Raw genomic sequence first — 23,670 nt, forward strand, 5'->3', positions numbered from 1 at the left:
ACGATCGTATTTTTTTTTAAATTATAAAATTACATGAGGGTATGATTCCGTTACTAGGCAACACTACATTATTAGATATGCCAAGTACAACGAGACCTGTTTTAATTACTTTAGTAGCTTTAACTTTCTGTTAAAATAAAAACGCGTCTAATAAATCTCATAAATCGATAAATATCTTTTAGTAGCGCTTTATCAAACCCAAAACTAGCAAAACGGTTGATCTAGGTTAGGTCAAAGGGCGGAATAATAAAAATATTTGAGTTATTCTGGCTAAAAAATCTCAATAGCGGCTAGAGTTGATATGATGAGTTGATAATTTATTTTGGAAGTTGACAATTTTACATTTTTACTTCCATGCTTCCATGATATGCTAAGTAAGTGTATAGAAAGGTCAGGTACATTTTTTTGTTCACGGTTTGCATTACGCAGTATAATCTGCATTATTAAAACTTAGGTACATTTTTCATTTGTCCTTTCCCGCGCTGTGCTATTTTTGCAAAGTGGTCGTTGGGATTTTTTGCATAAGTACAGGCAAACAAACAACATACTTAGTCAAGCAGGTTTCTAATTGATCAGTTTTAAAGATGAAGATATTTATAAAGACGTAGGAAGGGAAAAACGTCCCACAAATCTGACGGAACGTAGGATAAACATTATATTTAACACAAAAGTGTTGTAACTGTAATGGGTCTGATTATTTGAAATCCAAATTTTGACAAATTACCTGTATTTGGGGTATAAGTACATTGAGTTCGATTCTTTATTAATAATGATGTGTATATTTTCGATCGTTTTGTCCGATTATCTTGACAGAAAATTATGACACCAACAGCAAAACAATTTTATCTATCGCGTAAAAGCATACCCCTTGATTATTTATTTATATTCGATTTTGATATGGATATTTGTTTTATATTCATTACAATCTAATGGTCATAAGATTTTGGAAAAGGATAAAAAAAACCGAGTGTAGCAGCCATTTCAGATTCATAAACTTGTTTCTGCATTAGGCGTGGACACAATATTAATATAGATATCAAAATACAGAAGCCGTAATTTGATATATACAAAAAAGGTATAACGACAGTGTTCCTAGTAATGATCTCCTAAGATACTTCAAGATCCTTAATGAATATAGTATCTATAATTTGGCTATGTGTTCTCAAATAATTCTTGAAAACTTTTACTAATTATAAGTTTTGAGCTTATTAACGAACTCATTATTTTAATCCACATCGAAAGACTTTTTGAAGAAAAAAATTAGTATATTGTAGTCAACACTGTTTTTGTTAAATAAACATTAAGTAAAGTTTTAGCGTAGGTAGCGCAGCTTCTATCGGGCTTTCTTTTAATGAGTCCTTCCTAACCTACCTATCTAAAAACCAGTAAAAGATTCAGAAAGGTTGTAAAGAGAGAATTATCAAGTTTGGTAGCACTGGTTTGTGATGGCTACGTTCAAAATAAATAAACACCTAATAAGTCACATACGATAACGATGTCCTTTTTAATTATTAAAAAAGACATCTTCAAATGTATCTACTCATTTAGAAAATTACTTCACAAATAATGTATTGTACTGTGTGAAAAATTAGTAAAAAATAATAATTAGTTTAAAATAAGTCTTAACTACACTAACATTAAAATAGTGGCATATTGGTAAAGAAGATGGACCGCGTACAACAGTAGAGAGCAGTAAGAGTGCGCAATGCGCAGGGCGGGCGGGACGCAGCGGGCGGCGGGCGGGCGGCCGCGGCGACTCAGCGGCAGTGCTCCTCGCGCAGGACCGGAGTGGTGTTCACTCGGCCGCGCGCCACGGCGCGACATGCCCAGCTGATGTTTATTTATACCGCGAGCTCGGCGGAGGGCGCGCGCGGGAGGCCCTCCCCTCCGCGGCACCACGGTTTCGCGTGATGCAGCCGAGCGAGCTAGCCGACACCGCGCACGCCGCTAGCGGAAATCCCCCGCAGCGTGGCCTCAACGGTGGCCGATTCGACTTTGATGATGGTGGTACCTATTGTGGCGGTTGGGAGGACGGCAAGGCCCACGGTCACGGTGTGTGTACTGGACCGAAAGGACAGGGGGCGTACGCCGGCTCCTGGCACTTTGGATTCGAAGTATCTGGCGTCTACACCTGGCCCAGGTGAGGTAGTGTCTCCGCCCGGGCCTCGCACATGCCCGAAATCCGCGTCCGAAGCCGCTCCAAAAATAGTCTGCTATTAATAATTGAGTTCGGTGTTTCGCTAGAAAACGCGTGTAACGGCGGTGAAAGTGCCTAATGGTCCAACCACGAAGAAAATAGTCATATCGATCTGTAGCTACTGATAACGATAAGTGATAAGAGTAGGTATCGCGATGCTGCGGCCTCGATGTCAATTGACCTGCTGTCATTGTTATAGACACATCCATTAAGGATCTAATAACGCGTGGTAAAGGAAAACACGATTTTATAAGTCGCAATTGAGGGCAATGTAGTGCAGCTGTTTAATGTCTTGATCACGGGAGTTGACATGTGACTTGTAAAAAAACACGTATTATATATTTTTATGCACTACTTATATAAATTACATTCACTGAACTTTTCATTGATTACTCGACACTTGACTATCTGATATTATTATTACAATAAAAATAATCTTAATTAAGTTTTTATTTACGCGTTCCATGTAAATAATTTATAACGGTAACCATTATCTCAAGCTTCATTTAATACCAGTACTTCATAAATCAAATTAAACATTAACAGAAAAGGATGAAATACGATTTTTTTTTCAAAAGATTAAAATGAATTGATTAGGAATGTCAATAAGGTGCATTTCATATTGACTAAATGAAATTATTTTTATCTGGCTTTTATATGGCTATCGATATTTACCTACACAAGAGTTATACAGACATCACAGTATGAGTACGTGGCTCTGGCAGAATGCGTTACTGTGCCAGACCTTCCTATAAATCTCAGCGGACGCCTGCTCTCATCTAACCCACTTTCATCGGGTCGTTGCTCCATCAAAATAGGAAACTCCCGACATTGTGATTTTAGACAAACCTCAATAGTGTATTGGCCTCTTTTTATTATACGGTCAAAGATTTAAAAAATATATAAATATTTTAAAATTAATTGGGTCAAAATTAATATACAAATAAAACGAATTTAGAGTTCTATATGCACTAGAGTTTTAGTAGTTGTAGTAGTACAGTTTGATTTAAGAATTCATTAATTTTTTTTTTAACAAAATATTATATTTCATATACTATATTTTATTTTTAAATATATAATGTTTTTTTTATTATGGTTATGCTTGCTGGAAATAAAATATACATTCTAGTTTTTTTTCTTAATCGTATTTGTTATGTTATAACTATATTAATAAAAAATATGGTTAACATAAATTGTAGTTCAGAAATATTTTTAATAGTAAAATGACTTAACTTAATGCGTGCGTGTTTAGCTTAAAGATAATATCAGGATTAGGTATCTTGAAAGTAATAGATCGCAGGATTTTGATTATATAACAATATAAATTTTCAAGGAGAACTTAAGGATGACGATAAACTACTTAAACTTTCTGTATTACTTTACTATAATTTAAACTAATATTGAAAATTATATTTAATTGGCGGATTTTTATTGCGTTTCAATTTTTATATACTAGTGACCAAAATTCGACCGTAATTGATTGTTGGTAAATGTTTCATTTAATTTAAAATAAAAATCGACATTAATAATTAGTTCACGCATTATATATTCATTTTAATTATGCCAAATTTCACTCTTGTTACTCCCCCTTTATTTAAAATTACTAACAAACAGTATAAACTCGGAAATCCTATTGAATTGTTTAATTTATTAACTCTTTCTTATTTCCTTTATGGTCATTGATTCTTATGACTACATTGAAAAATATCTTTATACATTTCAATTAAACTTTTGGTAAATCATTTTGTATTTTTATTGCTTCCTTACTGAAGCCATAAACAGTAAAGTTGTCCATTTCCTTCACAAATGTTAGTAAATTCTAAAACCTTTGTATTGTAAAGAACAATATTTCTTTGATTAATTTTATTTTGTTTTAACAATTCGAAAGCTGTCTATTATGGTCTAGATTCTAGATTTGGTACAGGGCCAACTATAATATTAATTACTTCGATTTCATTTTTTACAATCACACCATAAACAAATTCAACAAAACAATATTATTTTTTATATTAAAAAATATTTTAACTGACACTTCCATCCATTGATTCTAGGTGGACTGCTTGTTACCTTTTCCTTTTAAATATGTTAATTTGTAGTATAAATGTTAGTATGGCAGTTTTCCTTGTTTTACAGCTACTTTTTGTTTCGGCTCTTTGCCCAGCTCGATTTAGAGTGAAAAGGGAATTAGCCGTGGAACAGGTACCTTACCTGTAATCTACTAGGTCAAATTTATTTCGTCCTCGTTTTGTTATGTTACTTTTGTACCCAACCGTGGTTTGGTTGTATATATATATATATATATATATATTGTACCTTAAAACTGAACATTATATGCAAACCAACTATTATTCCTTACATATATATTGAATGAAGAAATGCTATTTTTTTTAATCGGTTTAAAATCAAAAGGCGCGTGCTTAAAGGCTTCGGGAATATCACAAGCAGTCATCATATCACAATGTTTGTTGTGTGTTTATTGTTGTGTCAATGTTGTTTGTTGCTTTTGACTCGCCGCTTCAATACTTGTGTCCCGATATCCTTATGTCGCATCTACTTATTTATTAATACGTAAACAGGGTAAAGTATGTTTTAATATGTATGTTTTTGTAAGCATTTATTATAAAAGGAGAGACGAAGCTATGACATTCAGAAGCTACTGTGTCATAGATATGCATATACAAAAGTTAATAGTAACTAGAAATACATAATATATAAAATTGTAAAGCATGTTATATCAGTTACTTGTGGAACGACGCTTATCAAATAGCTTGATTTATAAACCTCACCGTAATAGTTTAATGACTTAGAAGCTGGTAACATTAAATATGTTTGAATATAAATTGACAGGCAAGTACCATTTGAACTTTGCTGTGTGCAGAGAAATCCATGAGCAACGGCTCGTTAGTGTTCATTATTTAAAGACTTACGTTTCGAGTGTTTAAAGATATAATTTGTTGCTTTTTACCGCAACAAAAAATATTTCCCACTTTAAAACTTAAATACTAATTTAAACATATAATTATATCGTAACACCAACTATTCCAATCAAAGAACACCCACTCCAGATGCAATTATAAAAACAAACATAATTTTCATTGATTTTCATATTCCATGCGATTTGCTTATAGCGCTGCTATATTATCTCTTGTGATACGAATAGGCTTTACAGGTGTAGAGATGGACTTTGTTCCGACGATCGCTACCACTACCACCGCAGGACTTTGTTTCCATCGTACTATTTCCATGTTCAAATAACGAATTTCAATACGACATCGCTTTGTTCATTAGAGCAAATTACACAATTGTTAACCTAAATTAATATTTTTTTTTAAATATACCTAAATTGACTCACATATTATCTTGTGAAGATATCTAAATACGTAAAAAATACATGTTGTTATTTAGAGGGATGACTCAAACATTTTAGTGTAGGTATCCCTTTATAAGTAGCGACCCGCTCCAGCTTCGCACGGGTACAGATTATTATTAATAAAGAAAATAGTATGATATAAATATAATTTATCCTATATAGCAATTCTAATCTATTATATATTTAAATATGTGCAAATTATTTTTATCTCAGGAATAAAAAGATATAATAATGTTTGATTATAAACCTCATAGACTACGGTAACTAACGCAGCGTGAAACAACATTAAAATAAAGTTATATGTTAAATAGAAATAATGTTGGCATAACGTATATATATGCATATATCTAAAATTATTTTAAGTATTGATACAAATTGTTGTTTCTAACAGTATAAGTCAAGTATCTATTTAATTAAGAGAAATATCTAAATTCAATAATGTAATAATAATATCAAAGCCTTAATTGTTTACAGTTTGACTTTCGAATGCAATAATTTATTTTCTATTTGAATAATTTATTTATAGATTTTTTTTATGACAAACCAGTTAACTATTTATTTAATTAGTAATGCAGAATACGTTGATGATAATTACCGACTGTATAATTACTGTATAACTAGCATATAAGACTTTATTGACGAAACGATCGCTAGTCCAATTTAAACGAAATTTAAGTATATTTTGTTTACTTTCTTGAGCTACATCCTTTCCAATCCGTCCTCCAGTAGATTTTTTAAGAACGATTTTGACTTCGACTATATTTGTGGCATAAATAATAATAATTAATAAATGAACCAATATTTCTCTTTACTGAGCTTCATAAAAATACACATGTAGTTTAAATCTATGTAACCGTTAAAATCAATGTGCAAATAGACTAAGAATATTGCAATTTATTCAATTTTCATTATATTTAAAGCCATAGAGCTTATTATGACATAGAGCTCTTGTGTATTTTGTAAAAAAATATCATAATTTTCTATTTATAAAACGGTGAGAAAGTAGTGAGAGATTTTATGATACAATATATATACTAAACTAAAATATAACATATGGATATACCTAATTCGAACACAATAATACTAATATTATAATTGCGAAAGTAATCTCTGTTTTCTATTTGTTATTTTATAAACCACTGTGGCAATTGTAATAAAATTTTACATTGAGGCACAAGCAAATTAATTACAGGATTCGCGGCAAAAATATTACACCGGAAACAAGAAAAATGATGTACGCTTTAAAAATAAAATTAAAATGTTCTAAAAAAAATTTTGATAACCTTCAGATTATCCAATTGATTGTTATGTAATAATGAATAAATTACGATTACATAAACAAACATTTCGAAAAACCTCAAGCTTTAACATGAGTATCTACTATATCTCCTGATAGTAGACACTTGACTGTGAGACTTATTTATTTTATTACATATATAGACAATGCATATATACATATAAGATAGCTTCTGTCCGTTTGAGTTTATATTCCTTTTAATTTGAGTTCTTATGGCATATACATCAATAAATTGCTATTTATAACTATACGGAATAATTAGTAAAGTAACTTTTTTATATTCAATTTAATTAAAAACGTTTCAAATTTACAACATATTTGATTAATAAATAAAGTGCAATTCGTGGTATCTATCCTAGAGAGAGGACAGGGGAGCACTGAAAGTATTTATAAAATTTATCATCTCTAAATATATACAATTATTCAAACACTATAATAAACTAGCAAAACCCGGCAGACGTTGTCCTGACTGTGTATACTAATTATATTCAGATTCATAATTAATATACTGAACTGGGTCAAAGACTTTATTAACATAAGAATTGTTTCAATTGAGTTCTCTAATAAGTATATATTAAAAAAAAACCTTGCAAATCATGACCGCGTGAATGATGGTAAAAGTACTAGCATGAGCCCCTGTTGACTCGCTGAAACGCTGTTACTCTAACATGATACGGAGCCAATATGTCAGTGTATATAGTGTCGCACAAAAGCCAGTTCCTGTTCCCAGGACATTAGTGTCCACCTACTAGGTATTTTGCCATCAGCATGAACTATTCTAGAAACTCAATAGGAGTAGTATATAATACTCTACGTATTTCACTCGTGAAATATTTTCAACCGACTCACAATGGTACGCCGTCTTGATACGTTAACAAGTTTTATAATTATTATGGTCAATGTAACATAATATCATTCTGACATTTCATGTTCGTGTTCTACGATATAAAACATTGCTAGAATTCAATTCTTAGTTTAGTGCTAGAATTGATACAAAAGTATTTATATATAGCATTGCACGATGTGTTCAAAGCTACAATTTTCTTCTTGCACCCGAGCGCTTGTTGTGCTTAAGATAGGGCTAAGTAGGAGACAGAAAGAAGATTAACTTATCTTCAGTCAATAATGTTTTTATTTATAATATTTCTTAAAAATAATCGTGTTTAATATTTCCGCGATAATTTGCTACATTACATATACATTTAATGATGTGCAAACAAAAAATTGTAATTCGAGATATATTTTTGTTTTCAGTATTCATAATTAAATTAATAGACTTTCTGCTCCTGAAAAGATTTAACATTATTTTTATATCTACTAATCCTTTACATGGCTTACAATTTTAGCACATACGTCTTACATTTTACGACTCCATAGAAAGAAGTAAATCATGCATCATAAAGATGCTTTTAAAGAATAATTTAAGCCGCTATCAATTATATATAAAATTAATTTCCGGTAAAAAAGTTATGAAAAGATTTAATGCAAATACACGACTAGAAGTACCGTGAAGTCCTAGAGGACTTGGCCTCTTATGCTGCCGTGTGCGGAGATTTTAAATAATGAGGTGACTGGCATCGTTTCGTCGAGAAACGGAGCAATACATTAAAGAAGTAATTACGGCTTTTAATTAAGTAAGAGTTGAAATACTAAATAAAAAATAAGTAGTTTAGGTTAAATTTGAATGCTCACAATTCATTATTATTTTACATTATAGAAATACCGATATTTAATTTATATTGAAAACTTATTTATTAGATATTTCCTAAGAACGAGTTTTAGTAGTATAACATATTAAATACTGTTAAATTTTATTATTATACAACATATAGTGTAGCAAAGTCTACGAATTGCTCCCGTGGGGCAACTTTAAAGCTCTTGAATTTTTTATTTCTTCTTTGGAAGCGACTTTATTGACGTAGACTGTGTGGAAGTTTACAATTAGTTAAGATCCTTTCTTTCGATGTGAAAGTATTCTATTTTTATCCTACACAAATAATGTAGTTTCCTACATTAACTTACTAAGTTTATAATTCGTCGAATTTTGTTACATTGAATTGCTTAGATAGATAATATTCGAACACATTTAAATTCAAAATACTATAACTTGGTATTGGGAATTTTTGCCGTTTAAAAAAAAAGCATTGTGTAAAAGAAATTAAAATGCCTACCTATGTAGTAAGAGATTGTATTCGTTATTCGATATGACCAATTGCCACTACTAGCTTTACGCTAAGGGGAAACACAGTATGTCTATATAGAAGGTACAAGCAGTATTTCGTCATGGCAGGCAAATAGCTTCTAGAAAATTCTATTATTATTATTGTATGTATTATTTTAAAATATATATATTGAATACATAAAATTGAACATGCCAAGGCAAATGATGAATATCATCTTATCTTGAAGCCTTTTTTCTGAAACATTGAAATAGATAAAATGAGTAACACGTGGCAGGCAAAGAATTCATAACATTCAAGATTTTTTTTTATTCTTAATAATGTCGTTCATGAGTCTAAACCATTGTCATTTGCGTGACAACTGACAAGCAAGGTGCGCCTGTCGCGTGGGCGTTTGACGCGGCCTGTAGCCAAATTGTAGGTCATGTAGTTTAGTAAGCATATCGACGACTTTGTCTCACGGATAGCATTTAGCCATTAAATCAGTACTTGGGTCAGTATTTACCACTAGTTGATATAATTAGTCTCTCGCTTCAAGTGGGCTTATACGTTGCGATCATTGTTTTATGAGATGATTCTTGGCTGGCAACCCGTATAAGAGCCAGCTAATACGTGCTACCACATCTATTGATATTTGGCCAGCTTGCAACTTGTAATATTTTAAATCATGATATGAACTTTAACGTAAGCGAAACCTGGTTTAGCTGTTGATAGATTGCTATATATGTTCATTGTGAACATTTAAATTATATTGTTTCTTTTGTGAAAAAGTACAATTCTAGTGGCACGGTGAACAGGTTAAAATAAGTAGGAACTGGCCGAACATTTTACGTCCAAGGTCGGCATTCAGTAGGTCTTACAATGCGCCGGTTTAACTTGCAGTATTCAGTTACGCTACCGCAGAATATGTAACTGGTGAGATATAAATAGCCGTTAGACTCGACTGGTTCCGCCCGTGTTCATGTGTAGAACAGACCAATCCATTATCTTACCGCATCTAATAAAAACTGAAAGGAATTTCAGTGTTACTCACTGGCCGTACATGTGTTGATGTTTGACTTTAGCTATGAATCTATATATATAAAAAAAATTGTTCTTATTTCACATTGAGCTTTATAAACTAACACTGTTTTGACTGATTACCATAAAATTTTGCATATATGTATATGGGGGTTTATATACTATCCACTTGGCTATAACTCACCATGACGCTACGGCTAAGTTTATACCGTTCAACCGATCATAATGACAACTATATTTATATACTTATAAGATATTAGTTAAGCTACATATTTAAAGATGTATTGCAACGCAAGCCGCGCACTAGCTGGTATAATATGTACATAAGTGTAAACAACTACGTTATACCCTCTATGCGGCAATTGCGCTTAGTTACGGATCGAAACAATCTGAACTTTGTTTGTTTTGCAGTGATTGTAACAAATATATTTTCATAAAAGTCAAGGCTAATGTAGTAAAATTTTAAATTGTTTATTATCTTTTAATTAAAATTTATCAGCCTATATAAACAGTTGAATAAATGGTATCTTTTTTATAGTTTTCTTACGTTACTATTGGTCAAATATAGGTATGCAAAAAGTTTATTATATAAAATATATGCAATATTGTGTTAATTACGATAATTACAGATAAACAAAACATTTTAAGCCGTATGTTATTGTTTGTTAAGATTTATGATTTACAATTCATGATTGACTGTGAGTAGATTTAATCGGTCGTAGAGAGCGAGGCATACTGACTAAAATATTAACTCCTTACTTTCAAACGTTGTAATAGCGGTTGTAGAGTTTCATAATATTTTTTTGATGATAGAAAGAAAACAAAGTAGTAACGTAATTATATATCAGTTACCACCATACAAACTTAGTTAGTAAGACCATTATTGTATAAAATAAAATATTTTTTTATATAATTTTATTTATTATCCCAAGTAGAAAGGATGTACACGGATTATTACACTAACACTTTTTTTTAAACAACGCATTAAACTTATCATTAAAATAACACTTAACTATGTTTAAACTACTTTATATATCCATATAATACATTTAACTTGACCTCGAGAAATCGTATCAATAGTACTAGCAGTATTTGCCAGTTGAATCGCAATTACAATATTGTTAGTGGAAATTCATACTCATATACAAATAAAGCCATTACACAGTTATTCTATCTATCTAAATAAGTTATCATTTAAACAATTAACCCAATAAAAATAAAATTAAGTATTCTAGATTTTTTTGTCACAAGCACCAAAATTATGTACATACATACTTAGGCGTAAAATACTTGTATTTTCATTTTATGCTATTTCATTAAAATTTCTTCAAACTAGTCGGAAATGTGGTATATTTTGCGGTCAAAGCGACGTTATGAGCCATGATTAGAGATAATATATAAAAAACATACCATATTTTTGGTTTAAGAAATATTTAATAATAATTACTAATTATAATATAAATTGAACTTATTTAAAAAATCGCATTAATTTCTGATATATATACGTATATATAAATATTGGTAACACCACTAACACAGACATAGACTAAGTATTTATATCGAGAATGTTACGAATGTAGAGTCATGAAAAAAAATTTATAGATTTTTTGTATCTCCCACATAATCAATTGTTATCTATATAATCTATACTTGTGCAATTTAACTTAATTAATTTTATTTTCTTATATTATTTTAGGGAAAAAACAATTAGATGACACTTTTTAAATTTATTTTACGCCATGTATAGAGACGGAATAGTTTAAACATTTATACTCTACTACTTAGTATTATTACTAAGTTAGAATTTTATTTCAAACATTAAAATTCTAACTTCCGTCGGTCTATAGTTTTTATTTATTTATAGACATTTGTTATGACAGTGTATGTCGACATTGTATTTACTATACGGTCTTATAGACATTAGGTATGCATTCAGGAATTCTCGATATGTTTCGGGAAGGTTTCCATCAACATAAAAGGAACGTGTCGATAAATAACATAAGTGAGAACGGAATAGTCAATAATATATATTATGTAAATTATAATCACATACGGTATATTTAGTAGTGGTATTTGGCATGTGGGATGGATTATTACATTTAATTTTCAATTAATATATGTACATTTTGTTAACTTCATTAAGAGATCTTATTCCATCAGTGGGCAAACTTTTGTACTCACTCTTACAGTCCAATGAAACGGCAATCTAATAAAGCCGTAGAGAGATTAAGCGCAGTATGTAATGACGTTTTAATTATTTCCATAGTGTGCTCGTATAATCACTATCTAGAAAACCCTAATATTCGCGTGGACGACTGTTAATTTTTAAAACGATTATGACTCCGACAGTAGTGAGATTCGTAGCTATTGTATGTATTGTAGTGGGCAATAGAACATTTCAAACAAAGCTAGCATCAAAGCAACTATCAAAAGGATGTAATTTAGCTGTAATAAATCGCTTCGTTAATAGGTGAAATAGTACAAAAAACGTTTTATGTTACACGCACAAAGTGAAAATACTTTGCTCTTTGTTAATCTCAGCTTTGAATTTTATTTTCAAAGCAAAGATTGTGTTCATAAGCTTCGTCTATGAAGTTGAACTTCTCAGTATTCAATTGATTAATCGAGTGGATGCCGGGTCCATGATGTGGTAGAAAAAAAAGACAATTCCCTAGAGTTGCGACCGAGATGTTTGTTCAAGGTTCAAGGCACCTTTTGCAATAAGCAGCAATGTTCGTTTTCACTGCTGGTTTTGCCTCCCAGCCTAGTCAATTTGAAAGGAACCTAATGTACTAACAGGTAGATATTCCTTCTAAAATATAACTTACTGCTGTTCGACAGACCAAGATCTTATTATGGAAGGTTAAAAGAGATTTTGCTGGTATACCTGTCGCTCCCACTTCTACCGCATAGCAATTTCTGGATAACTATATATTAAGTCGTAATATTCATACCTTTTATTGTGTGGTATATAGGTATGTTTGTAACCCACGATACAGTAAGCTCTACAAGTTTTATACATTTGATTTTACTAGAAAAAAACAACCTGAATAACGAAACCCCCACGTCCCTTGGGATTTGATAGTACTTTTCATATCCATTAAAATAGTCCAATCGGTTGTAATAATTCGGTGTTTTTTAAATATTTATATTTCAGCATCTTTTGAACGATGGACAATTTTGATGTCCATTTTTTATAAATGTGTTGTAATTAAAATTCTTTATTTATAATAATAAAAATTAAGAATTTTTTTTTTTATAAAGTTATAGTCAAATACTTTCAAAAAGCATATTAAATATTTATAATTATTATGTATTTATAAAGGTATGACGTATCACACTGAAGTTAAAACCCTTAGTCCGAAAACCTAATTAGCTGTGAGATCAACTCAGGATGATTGGGTCATCCTGAGTTGATCTATATGAGTTTTTGTTATATGTTTCTCCATTTAGAACTTGCAACAGCTCGGAAATAATATAAATTTATTAGCTTTATGATAACGGTAGATTTTCCCCGCGGTTTCGCTTGCATCAAATGTAAATTATACGTGTCCTTTTCATACAATTATAGTAAATCTATAGGCGTTTATTATTGCTGTCTCGTTAACCGGTTGCGTGAAGTTATACAGTCTAGAAACTCTCCAAATAACCTTTTATCGTACGCAAAAAAATAATAATTAAAAAGACCTCGTAGCGCTAACGGTCGCTACGCGCTGATATCAGGAAATTAGCACGTTTAGCAAACTGTCATAGCGTTGTACTATATATATATATATCTTGTTATATATCTCGCACATAAATGTTATATAAAACACATTAAAATGCAAATATGTACGTAACGTAAAAACTTTTAAATGTTTAATGGACTGGAATTAATTTCCCCATGCTTGCCCAATATTGGTTGGTTGATCTGCATATGAATAAATAGCATATAAAGATACCTAAAGATATTTAACTTCGCCAAAGAGTACATGATGAATTATCAATACTGATTAAAAACTTGAACACTTAAATATACTTCCATACACACGGCATTCTTAGACACAATCTTACACAAAAAAAAAAATTATTATCTCTATGTACGTAATAACAAATAAAATATATTTTATACTCGTAGATATTTTTTGTATCTACTCCATATTTTGGAATTCAGCCAAAACCATTTGATAACAATCTCGTAGCGACTTGAACCCTAAGCGAAACTTCGTCTCATACTTATAAAGTAAAAAATTTAAAGATACCATAAGATGTCAATCTCCCATTGATTATTATAATGCTTGACATCAGTCTTATTGTCGTTTTATATGGAGAAAATCAGCAACATTTTTAATTTTTACAAAATTTTATAAATTTGTGATTTCGTAATCTTTCTCCTGCTAAACAGCTAGACCGATTTGATAAAATATTTTTTACTAATAGGGTCACCTGAATGGGTCATATATAGGTGGCGCTGTAGCTATCATCCAGAATTTCTTACATAAAAACAAAAAAATTTAGTCTCCTTTCAATTTTTTTATTCATGCTCGGTGCTAAATCCTTTCACCAATACGAAATCGGAACAGAAAGCAAACAGTCAACATAAAGATTGCCTAATATAGAGGCCTTGTAATTTGTAATATTATTTATAAACAGATAACATTTAAAGACTATTAAAGATATTCTGTAAATATTAAGTAGTAGTCGTAAATAGTATTATAAATTTAATTGATATTCATGTTTCGAATTGTGCTCTCACAATTGTAACCAAACCACCAAAAGCATCGAATGCGAACGTATTAAAATAAGGATACATTTTTCTAAAATTCCCAAATAAAACGAGGTCATCTATCGCGTATTTGCAATGACATGTGTATCCTGCAAGCGACCCCTTACTAAGTAGTAATATCTTACATGTTTTCATCAAATAAAGATTTGTAGAAAAGTTTTTACATCGAATAGGGTGAAATGGTTGGCTCATGTCGACTAGAGAAACGTAGAACACATCTTCAAGACCTCCAGAGTGTTTTAGAGCTACAGTGAAGTTAAGAGAGGTGAAGTACGTCTATGCTGCTTCGCTAGCGACTTTTCTGATGTAAAATAAAGATGAAATATTGTAGCGAATCCAAACATATTTTATTTTTGTAAAAAAATATGGAGAAATTTCATACTAACTTAGACGATAAGTTATTCAAAATATGAAATTAACAGAATTATTTTAACGCTAACAATATAATCAAATACATTATTCGGTCGGTTATATGAAGTAAAAAATCGTGTCACGTATATTTATAGACGCTAATGAATTTCAAACAAACTGAACGCGTAAAACAAAAGAAATGATATAAGCACCAATTTTCAGTTATTTATTGCAATTATCTTCATTAAAATAGCTTTTCGAAATTTGTGGAGATTTATTACATAAATACAACACAAGATTTCGCAATTCGTTTTCAACATATTATGTATTATATAATACGTCATATTTATGATTATCTATCATTATTTCGTTACCCTTAATAAAATTTACCAACAAAACTCATTAAAATATTAACACGTATCGTGTATACGTACGTAAAATTTATTGTCTTGTCAAGTTACGATTATATTCGAATTAGGTCAAGTTTAACGAGTATTATTCAATAAATCAAATATAATTATTATGACATATTAAAAACAAGTTAATTATATTATTTTTACAGTGGAAGCTCATTCGAGGGACAATGGCAAAACGGCAAACGGCACGGTTTGGGCGTGGAAACGCGCGACCGCTGGCTGTACCGGGGCGAGTGGACTCAAGGCTACAAGGGCCGCTACGGCGTCCGACAGAGCAGTACTAGCAACGCCAAGTACGAGGGCACCTGGGCCAACGGCCTCCAAGACGGATATGGTTCAGAAACATACGCCGATGGCGGTAAGAATCACGCCCGATCCATTGCCAAATTTTTAGAATACCGACAAAAATACTTTCGTTTACATGACCATGATATTCCCATTTTGTATAGTCTGAGCTTATTAAACTGTTTAATCAAAGCAATTAAAGCTTTATAAAAAATCATTGGCAAAGTTTCTAGATGAGTATTTATAATAATCCGTTGAACAAACTATCGCATGATACTTAATAACAGTGAATATAAACCTTTTATTAATATAAGGTACCTGGTCTACTGTTATTTTATACTTTTTCGTTTTTTAACAAATAAAAAATCATTTAAATTTAAATTAACGGCTACGGGTTGTTTCTTTCTAAAAGCAAAAATGCTTTTAAACATAACTTAAATCTGTCTTCGCCACGTCTTCTGTGCGTCGGCTTAATAATAGCCAAGCACATGAATATCACCTAATGACCTACATTACGATTGCGTGAACTAAAAAGAACCCCTTACTTTGCGCAATGTTTACACTCAAAGAAAATATGTGGAGGTTGAATATACCTATGAATTTAGTTTTATAGCTTAGAAAGTTTTAAATGATTAGTAAATGAAATCAACTTGGACAACTTTTTATGTAAGCAGAATGATATGCCAGTAATGTCTTATTTATATATTCTGTAATATTTTTTAAATGTGAAACGTTAAATATAAAACTTTGACATACCTTACATTGAAATAACCTTGAATTAATACCAAAAATCAGTAATGCGTAACACAGCCCGTGCCGTGCATTACCATGAAACAACGTCATACAATTCTCGACGCCTTTCGTTGAGTCATGATCGTATTAAGATTTGTCATTCATAAAATCGCAAATATGATACTGTGAACATTTTACTGACATGGACATTACTCATATCCGCTTTTCAGTCAAATTCATTCGAAAAAGTAGACTGCGTCATAAAATGTCTTTTATTCAAAATATATTTACAAAATGGGGGGATTTAGCTTAATTTGTCTATAACCGTAATTTCAGTTATGATGTGTCAAGGGTTTGATTGCGAATAAGCGATTTGATGAGATTTGTAGGTGAATGGTTCGAGTGAGGCGGCCCTGCAGCACGCCCCGCCAGCCGCGGCCCTCGCTGGTTAAATATAGCAACGGCACGCCTGCCACGCACGCCACCTCGACTCACAATCATGTCGATGGCTTATTTCATGCTATTACGAAAAAACTAAATGTCTTTAATGTCATTAGTGTTACTAAGTTAATGAACGACTGACTGATGCTCTAATCAATAATGATGACGCATATTACAGGGCAAATTTAGCTCTGCGTCACAACATAGTTTGGTATAAATAATATACTATGAGACTGCGTGTTTTTCCACAGGAACATACCAAGGACAATGGATGCGAGGACTCAGGCATGGATACGGAGTGCGTACATCGGCACCCTTCGGTTTGGCATCTCACTACCGCGGGAGTGCGCGGGATCACCGCGGATCACTCTCATCATTGGCGGAGGCGACGGGCACCCCGGACCCCTCCGACCGGCGAACAACACGAATGGACGATGCCCGAGGTGGCTTCGTACTTAAAGCCAGCTCTGATGAGCCATCGGGTAGACGAGGTTCTCTTGTTGAGAAGACTAAAAAGGGACTTCTTGCCGTAAGTTTGCCACACAAAATTTAATAACATTTTTGTTAACTATAAAACTGTTATTGAAGCAATTAAATTATTTTGAATCAATATTAATATAAAATATTGATGATAATTTCCAAATTAATATTGTTTCTCGAATGAAAAACCTTGAAATATATTAAAGTACCTTAAGTAACATCGATACGATGTCCCCAAGTTAAGATAATCCACGAAGACGAGGTCGTTCATACATTATAAAGAATACTTAAAACGAAGTCGAGAGGGCACCATCTAATATAATATTATAGAACATTTTTCAAGTAATAACTCTTACAATTTTCAAAAGACTAGAAAATTATAAAACAGATAAAACGTGTACAAAATGCTTCGTTACAGAAGATTTTTTTAAGTATCATTAAATAAGTGCTACTTAAAAACATATAGACAATTCATAACCCATATTTTAGTTATAATAAAATTACAAGTAAAGGTATTGAAGACATATATAATAATAATAAAGAAACATTTCATTTTAAAAATATTTATGTTAAGATAATTCAGAAATTGGAAGGAGAGGATTTAATTATTTAATAACGAAACCATAAACAAATATTTTGATTTTTTTCTCAAAAAACTAAATAACTATAAAATAAATCTTTTAATTTATACAATGGATTCACACCTTTGAGTATAATAAATTTATGAAACGGACAGAGCAAAATGAATAGACCTAAATACATTTTGAAAGAATTACTAGCTGTCTTTTTATCGTATTTACGATAAATCTAATGTCAATCAATCAATATGTCCAACAAAATGAAAGAATGATATTTACATTTTATGTAATTCAATTAGTGTTTTGCTTATTGATGTCTTGCCTAAACAGAGTATTTTTTGACTAATATTCAGTAATTGACAGTTCTTAAAAACAAGACATATTTTTTATAATCCATCCTACGTGACATTGGCGAAATAATCTGTGCCCTGTGGCACAACTAAAAGCCATTAAACTAAGAATTGAATTGAATATTTTTTATAATTTCTTGAAGGTTAGAAGTAAAATATTGCCTTCAATTGATTTGCCTTTCAATTGAGATAAATAATATATTTAAATAGAAAATTTCGAACTGTTCCGTAGATCCCGCAAATTCTGTTTGGACTTGACATACTTCTTATTCTGCTTTTGCTCAGTAATAAAACATTTATAGGTTGTTACTTAAACTCGACACTCAAATTATGGAAATTTTAAATTAGTTGAATACATTTTAACTCCTTCAATTATTATAATAAAAAAAGAGGCTGACTTCCTGACGCTTTAGGCTGAGAGATGTACTTGGAGGTGCTTTGTTGATGGGTTAGTTTCCCGCTACCGGTGTAATTGACACAATAAATCCCTCTTACGTCAAAAACTGGTTAAAAAGTGCTAACTTAGGTTAACAATTTGTAATTAATGCATTTAGAAGGTATTTTTAAATTAAAATAATTTTATAATTAAGAGATATTGTATCTGTGTTCGCAGAAATTACGTAAGCAACGCAGTGCCGGTGAGTTGGACAAGCGCGGCACGGGCTCGGTACGGTCAGGCGGCTCAGGCGGCTCCGCTTCATCCTGGGTGTCGTCGGTCGAAAGCACGCATTCCGCTACTACGCGAGGCTCCTTGCATACCAACTCTAACACCAGTTTCATTGTTGAGGTAAATCTGCTGCAACTGTTGCCTGACTCTGAATAGATCATAATAGAAATTATAAAGAAAACAATAGATTAACAACGAACAAAACCCAGGAAGGAATATTCTTTTCGTTAAATTATATTTTTTCTCACTGTTAGTATGGTCAAAGAAAATCTATAACAGGGCGATTCCATGATTTCGGCCAAAACGGTCAATTTTAAGGGAGACTAGAATAAAGGAGACGCAGGACACATTATAGTGCAGAACTATGTGCGCAAACGCTAGGCCACTCTCTTTTCCTTCACACTCATAATCCGATGGGACGGTAAATCCAGCACGGCCGAAAAGAGTTTAGATGCGGGACCAATGGCTTTGAGTGCTGTCCGAGGACCAGGAATATATACACTTCCAACTCCCAGACTCACAAATTTTTCAAAATTATGGGCCCGTCTTGGGTTTTGAACCCAGTTGCAAAAATGATGCTCAGAAATGACTGGACACATGCTGCAAAAACAATATAAAAATAAATACAATGAGACTAATGCTGTAGCTGTACTTTTAAATACTATTCAAAATATAAGAAGAAAAAAAACAGTAATCGAACTGATAGACATTTATTTATCATAAAAAAATATTATTTAAAATAGCTACTGCAAAGATCATGACCATCATGCGGGGTGACAATAAAGCTAGGAGCATTGGTATCTCATAGTTGTTATCATAATTTTTAACTCGATGTACTTCTTTTGAATTGTGAATATTATTATAATATGCCGATTGTACTTTATTATGCTATAAAACAATAAAAAATCTTTCAGGATGAACACTTGGATGCCAGTGTAACTGAAACCTATATGGGTGAATGGAAGAACGATAAGCGTACTGGATTCGGCGTTAGTGAGCGTAGCGATGGCCTTCGTTACGAGGGCGAGTGGTTTGCAAATAGAAAATATGGCTATGGTGTTACGACTTTTCGTGACGGAACCAGAGAAGAAGGAAAATACAAAAACAACGTACTTATCACGAGCCAAAAGCGAAAACATATGTTTCTCATGCGATCGGCGAAATTCCGAGAACGAGTTGACTCAGCAGTTAATGCAGCACAACGCGCGTCGAAAATAGCGCTCCAAAAGGCCGACATTGCTATTTCTAGGTACAACTTTAGATCTTAAAAATTTCAATAAGACTTTATTTGTGTAATAATTATAATTAATCACTCGATATGTAGAAATGTAAAGAAATCACATTTTTGCAACCCTAAGCTATTTGATGCTAATTTTAATCATAAAACGATTATATTAAAAAAAAATGCTTTTACAATTAACTAAATAAAATATTTTCTTTAACAGAACCGCTACAGCCCGAGGTAAAGCCGAACAAGCAGATGAATCCGCAGACCAAGCTAAAGAAGACTGTGATATTGCACAATCAACTGCTAAGCAGTTCGCACCAGATTTTAAGCATCCTGGCTTTGACCGCATAGGGTTAAGAGAAAAATATCGACAAAAAGTCTACGAACAACAAATTAATACTCCTGTAACACAAGAAGCCGACAAAATCTTAGACGGAAAGAGCATTCCAAATCATATCCCTCCGATGCACCAACAAATACCCCAAATGAATAAAATACCAAACGCGATTTCTTCTAGAAGACCATCAACTCAATATCAACATAACACAGGGCAACCACTGGATCCCAGATATCCAAATAACCCCCATTTTAGTGCCGATGATAGAAATCAAGGTTCTCAATTTGACCAATTTTATAAACCTAACCAAGAACAACCATGGAACGCTCCTGGAACTATACAAAATCAAATACCAAATCAAAAACTATACCCATCAAATAATCCACCTAGTGGATATAACATACCGGATAATCAATCAGCACCGCAATCTTCTTATCAATTACAGCATCAGCAAAGTATGGACCAAAGCAACCAACAATACTCTAACCAAAATCGCAGATTTTCGTCTTCCGTACGCCCATCACCTAATCAACGACCGTCACAAGAGTGGAACGCGGCTCCGGGACTAACGAGACGACAAAGTATTCTTGCTCAACCCATGAATGATCCTCAAAGTGAATCGTACGTTGATAGTGCTATGGCTGCATATCGAAGAAACGAACTTCGTACTGGTACTGTGCATTCAGAAGGTCCTCTAGATAGACAAGTTCCAAATACAGATTCGCAAGGGTATCGTCAACCTTTCGACCAGCAAGCTTACCGTCAGCCATCAGATCAACAAATGTATCACCAATCTTCAATCAACCAACCAGGCTACCGACAAACACCAGACAAGCAAATGTATCGTCAACAAGCGATGGATCAGCCATCTTATAGGCAACCAACTTCAACAGAGCAAGATATAATTAATGGGGAACGTGAGTTACGACAGCAAGGATCACGCCCGTCAATTGATTACTTTGATCATTACAAAAGACCTCCAAGTAGAGACTCTAGCGTGGATCGTTATGGCAGACGATCGAGACAACCATCTGTAGAGGCTGCTCCTCCGAGTAGTGGTTCACGAGCTGGATCCGTTGCACCCCAACCATTACCTGCATCTCGTCCTGCATCCCGTGCAGCGACACCAGCTGGCAATGGTCATTTAGCTTCCGGTCGGGGCTCTATTTCTAGAGCTTCTTCAAGAGAGCAACAGCCCTTCGAAGATTCTCTTCTACGAAAAAGAACCCTCGGTCAAGAAATTTCACCATCACCCTATCAACCTAAAAGAACAGAAAGTTTATTTGTAGCACAAAATCCAGCACCATCGCCTCCGGCTCCCATGGGAGGAGGAGGAGGAGGAGGAGGTGGTGGAGGTCGAAAGGTAAGTTAACGTAGAAGTTAAATATTAATTATTAACAAAATAAACGATAATAGTGCGCAAAACACATCTATTAAAAAATCCATGCAATTGATACACCTTTCACATTTCTTAGTTATATCTTTACACATGATAGCTTAGATATGTATATGTATATATAATATCTACGTTAACACTTTATAATTATAATAATCGTTAGATTATAATTATAACATACAATAATTAAATCAACTTTTGTAAAAATAAATGCATATCAGATCATCGGGTATCAAACAAAAAATTAAAACAGATAGAGGCTAATTTTTTACTTTCTTTTTTAATTCACACTTCAAAGTTGGGGGTAGATTTTAAGCAAGTTGTAAGAATACAAGGTGTAATTATGAATTAAAAAATAAATAAATAGGTATGTAGATTATTGAAAAAAGGTTACAAAATATTATTGTGAGAAGTAGTAAATACTAATAGGGGATGAAAAATAGTAGAACCCCATGCGATGTTGCAATAAGAAGATAAAAATATGAACACTAACATTTATGCTTAATACTAATAAAAGGCTTATAAGGCTTTTTGGAAAAGGATCCCAGGTGAGGGCTACATAATAATCAAATAGAGAATTTAAAATGTAAAGGTGATATGTAAATGAATTAGATTAGTATCTACATAAGGAGAAATAACACAACGTGGTTTTAATTATTTTATCAAATTCACCTTAAAATTATTTTAATAAGTCTGTAGGTATGTATGAATTTCTTTCGTTTTTAAAAATATAAATTTCTACCAACATAAGTACTAATTCTTTACTATTACAATGTATAAATAAAAAAGGTCATTTCAATTACACAATTCCTAAATAAAAATAGCAGCCCAATTTATATTATACGAACATGCCTTGTTAAATTGGACGAGAAACAATAGTCCACCACGCTGTCCCAGTGCTGGTACTGGAACTTGTGTTGCAGAAAAAAAATCGGAATTTATAATACTATTTTTTTTTAATTATTATTTTTGCAATACCTACCGTATTCCGCGACTGAGTCGCGGCTTTATCTAGACATATCACATTTGTATATTTTCATTTTGTTTAGGCAAGTTAATTAAGCTAAAGTAAAAAATCATACAAAGCAACAAACAATTTTCTAATTACATTATTATTACAACATGTATGCTCTCGTTACCTAATGTGAAAATGACTATATGAGTTCTTCAATGACACGTAAAACGGTAAATAGAAGATAGAAATAGATGAGATCGAAAGCTCTTAATCGCTACTGTTCACATTTAGCATTGAATTACAATCGGTGTTATCGCAATCTTTGCTTATGAAACAAACATTGCCGATATTTACATGTGTAATAAATGGAGGTATATACAAGAATATAAAGTTAGTAAGGTGGGCGCGCGTTTACGTTTTGCTATGTAGGCGGTGGGCGGCAGAGCTCAGCCGGTCAGCCCGTTCTATTTCTAAATTAAGACAGTCATTCGCTGTCGCTTTCCGCGCATCACCTATTCGCTGAATATATAAATAGAAAATTATCAGTACTGATATTTAATTCAATTCAATACATTGTGATATTAGCAAATTTTACTTTCAAATAATAACTAATTAAATAATATAT

The 23,670-nt window shown here is 32.3% G+C and overlaps 2 protein-coding genes across 2 annotated transcripts; both read left to right on the top strand.

Annotated features, from left to right (window-relative positions):
- The first annotated feature begins 1,767 nt into the window (after positions 1-1,767).
- Positions 1,768-20,325, top strand: LOC113394341 (uncharacterized). The gene is made up of 5 exons (XM_026631615.2): positions 1,768-2,140; positions 15,743-15,954; positions 17,306-17,583; positions 19,076-19,249; positions 20,044-20,325. The coding sequence occupies exons 1-5, from the start codon at positions 1,999-2,001 to the stop codon at positions 20,066-20,068; spliced, it is 831 nt and encodes a 276-aa protein (XP_026487400.2). The 5' UTR covers positions 1,768-1,998; the 3' UTR covers positions 20,069-20,325.
- LOC135194774 (cell surface glycoprotein 1-like) lies at positions 20,080-23,519 on the top strand. Its single transcript, XM_064220577.1, has 3 exons — positions 20,080-20,378; positions 20,575-22,057; positions 23,475-23,519. Exons 1-3 carry the CDS (start codon positions 20,080-20,082, stop codon positions 23,517-23,519), a joined length of 1,827 nt encoding a protein of 608 aa, XP_064076647.1.
- The last annotated feature ends 151 nt before the right edge of the window (positions 23,520-23,670 follow it).

Source organism: Vanessa tameamea, chromosome 4 (assembly GCF_037043105.1).
Source record: "Vanessa tameamea isolate UH-Manoa-2023 chromosome 4, ilVanTame1 primary haplotype, whole genome shotgun sequence".
Classification (NCBI taxonomy): domain Eukaryota; kingdom Metazoa; phylum Arthropoda; class Insecta; order Lepidoptera; family Nymphalidae; genus Vanessa; species Vanessa tameamea.

Excerpts from the sequence above, each read along its gene's own strand:
- LOC135194774 (XM_064220577.1), top strand. The coding sequence starts at position 20,080 with ATGGGTGAATGGAAGAACGATAAGCGTACTGGATTCGGCGTTAGTGAG. Across the intron at positions 20,379-20,574 it reads GCCGACATTGCTATTTCTAG|AACCGCTACAGCCCGAGGTA; the intron begins GTACAACTTTAG and ends TTTCTTTAACAG. Across the intron at positions 22,058-23,474 it reads GAGGTGGTGGAGGTCGAAAG|GCGGTGGGCGGCAGAGCTCA; the intron begins GTAAGTTAACGT and ends TTTGCTATGTAG.
- LOC113394341 (XM_026631615.2), top strand. The coding sequence starts at position 1,999 with ATGATGGTGGTACCTATTGTGGCGGTTGGGAGGACGGCAAGGCCCACG. Across the intron at positions 15,955-17,305 it reads AGAAACATACGCCGATGGCG|GAACATACCAAGGACAATGG; the intron begins GTAAGAATCACG and ends GTTTTTCCACAG. Across the intron at positions 19,250-20,043 it reads ACACCAGTTTCATTGTTGAG|GATGAACACTTGGATGCCAG; the intron begins GTAAATCTGCTG and ends AAAATCTTTCAG.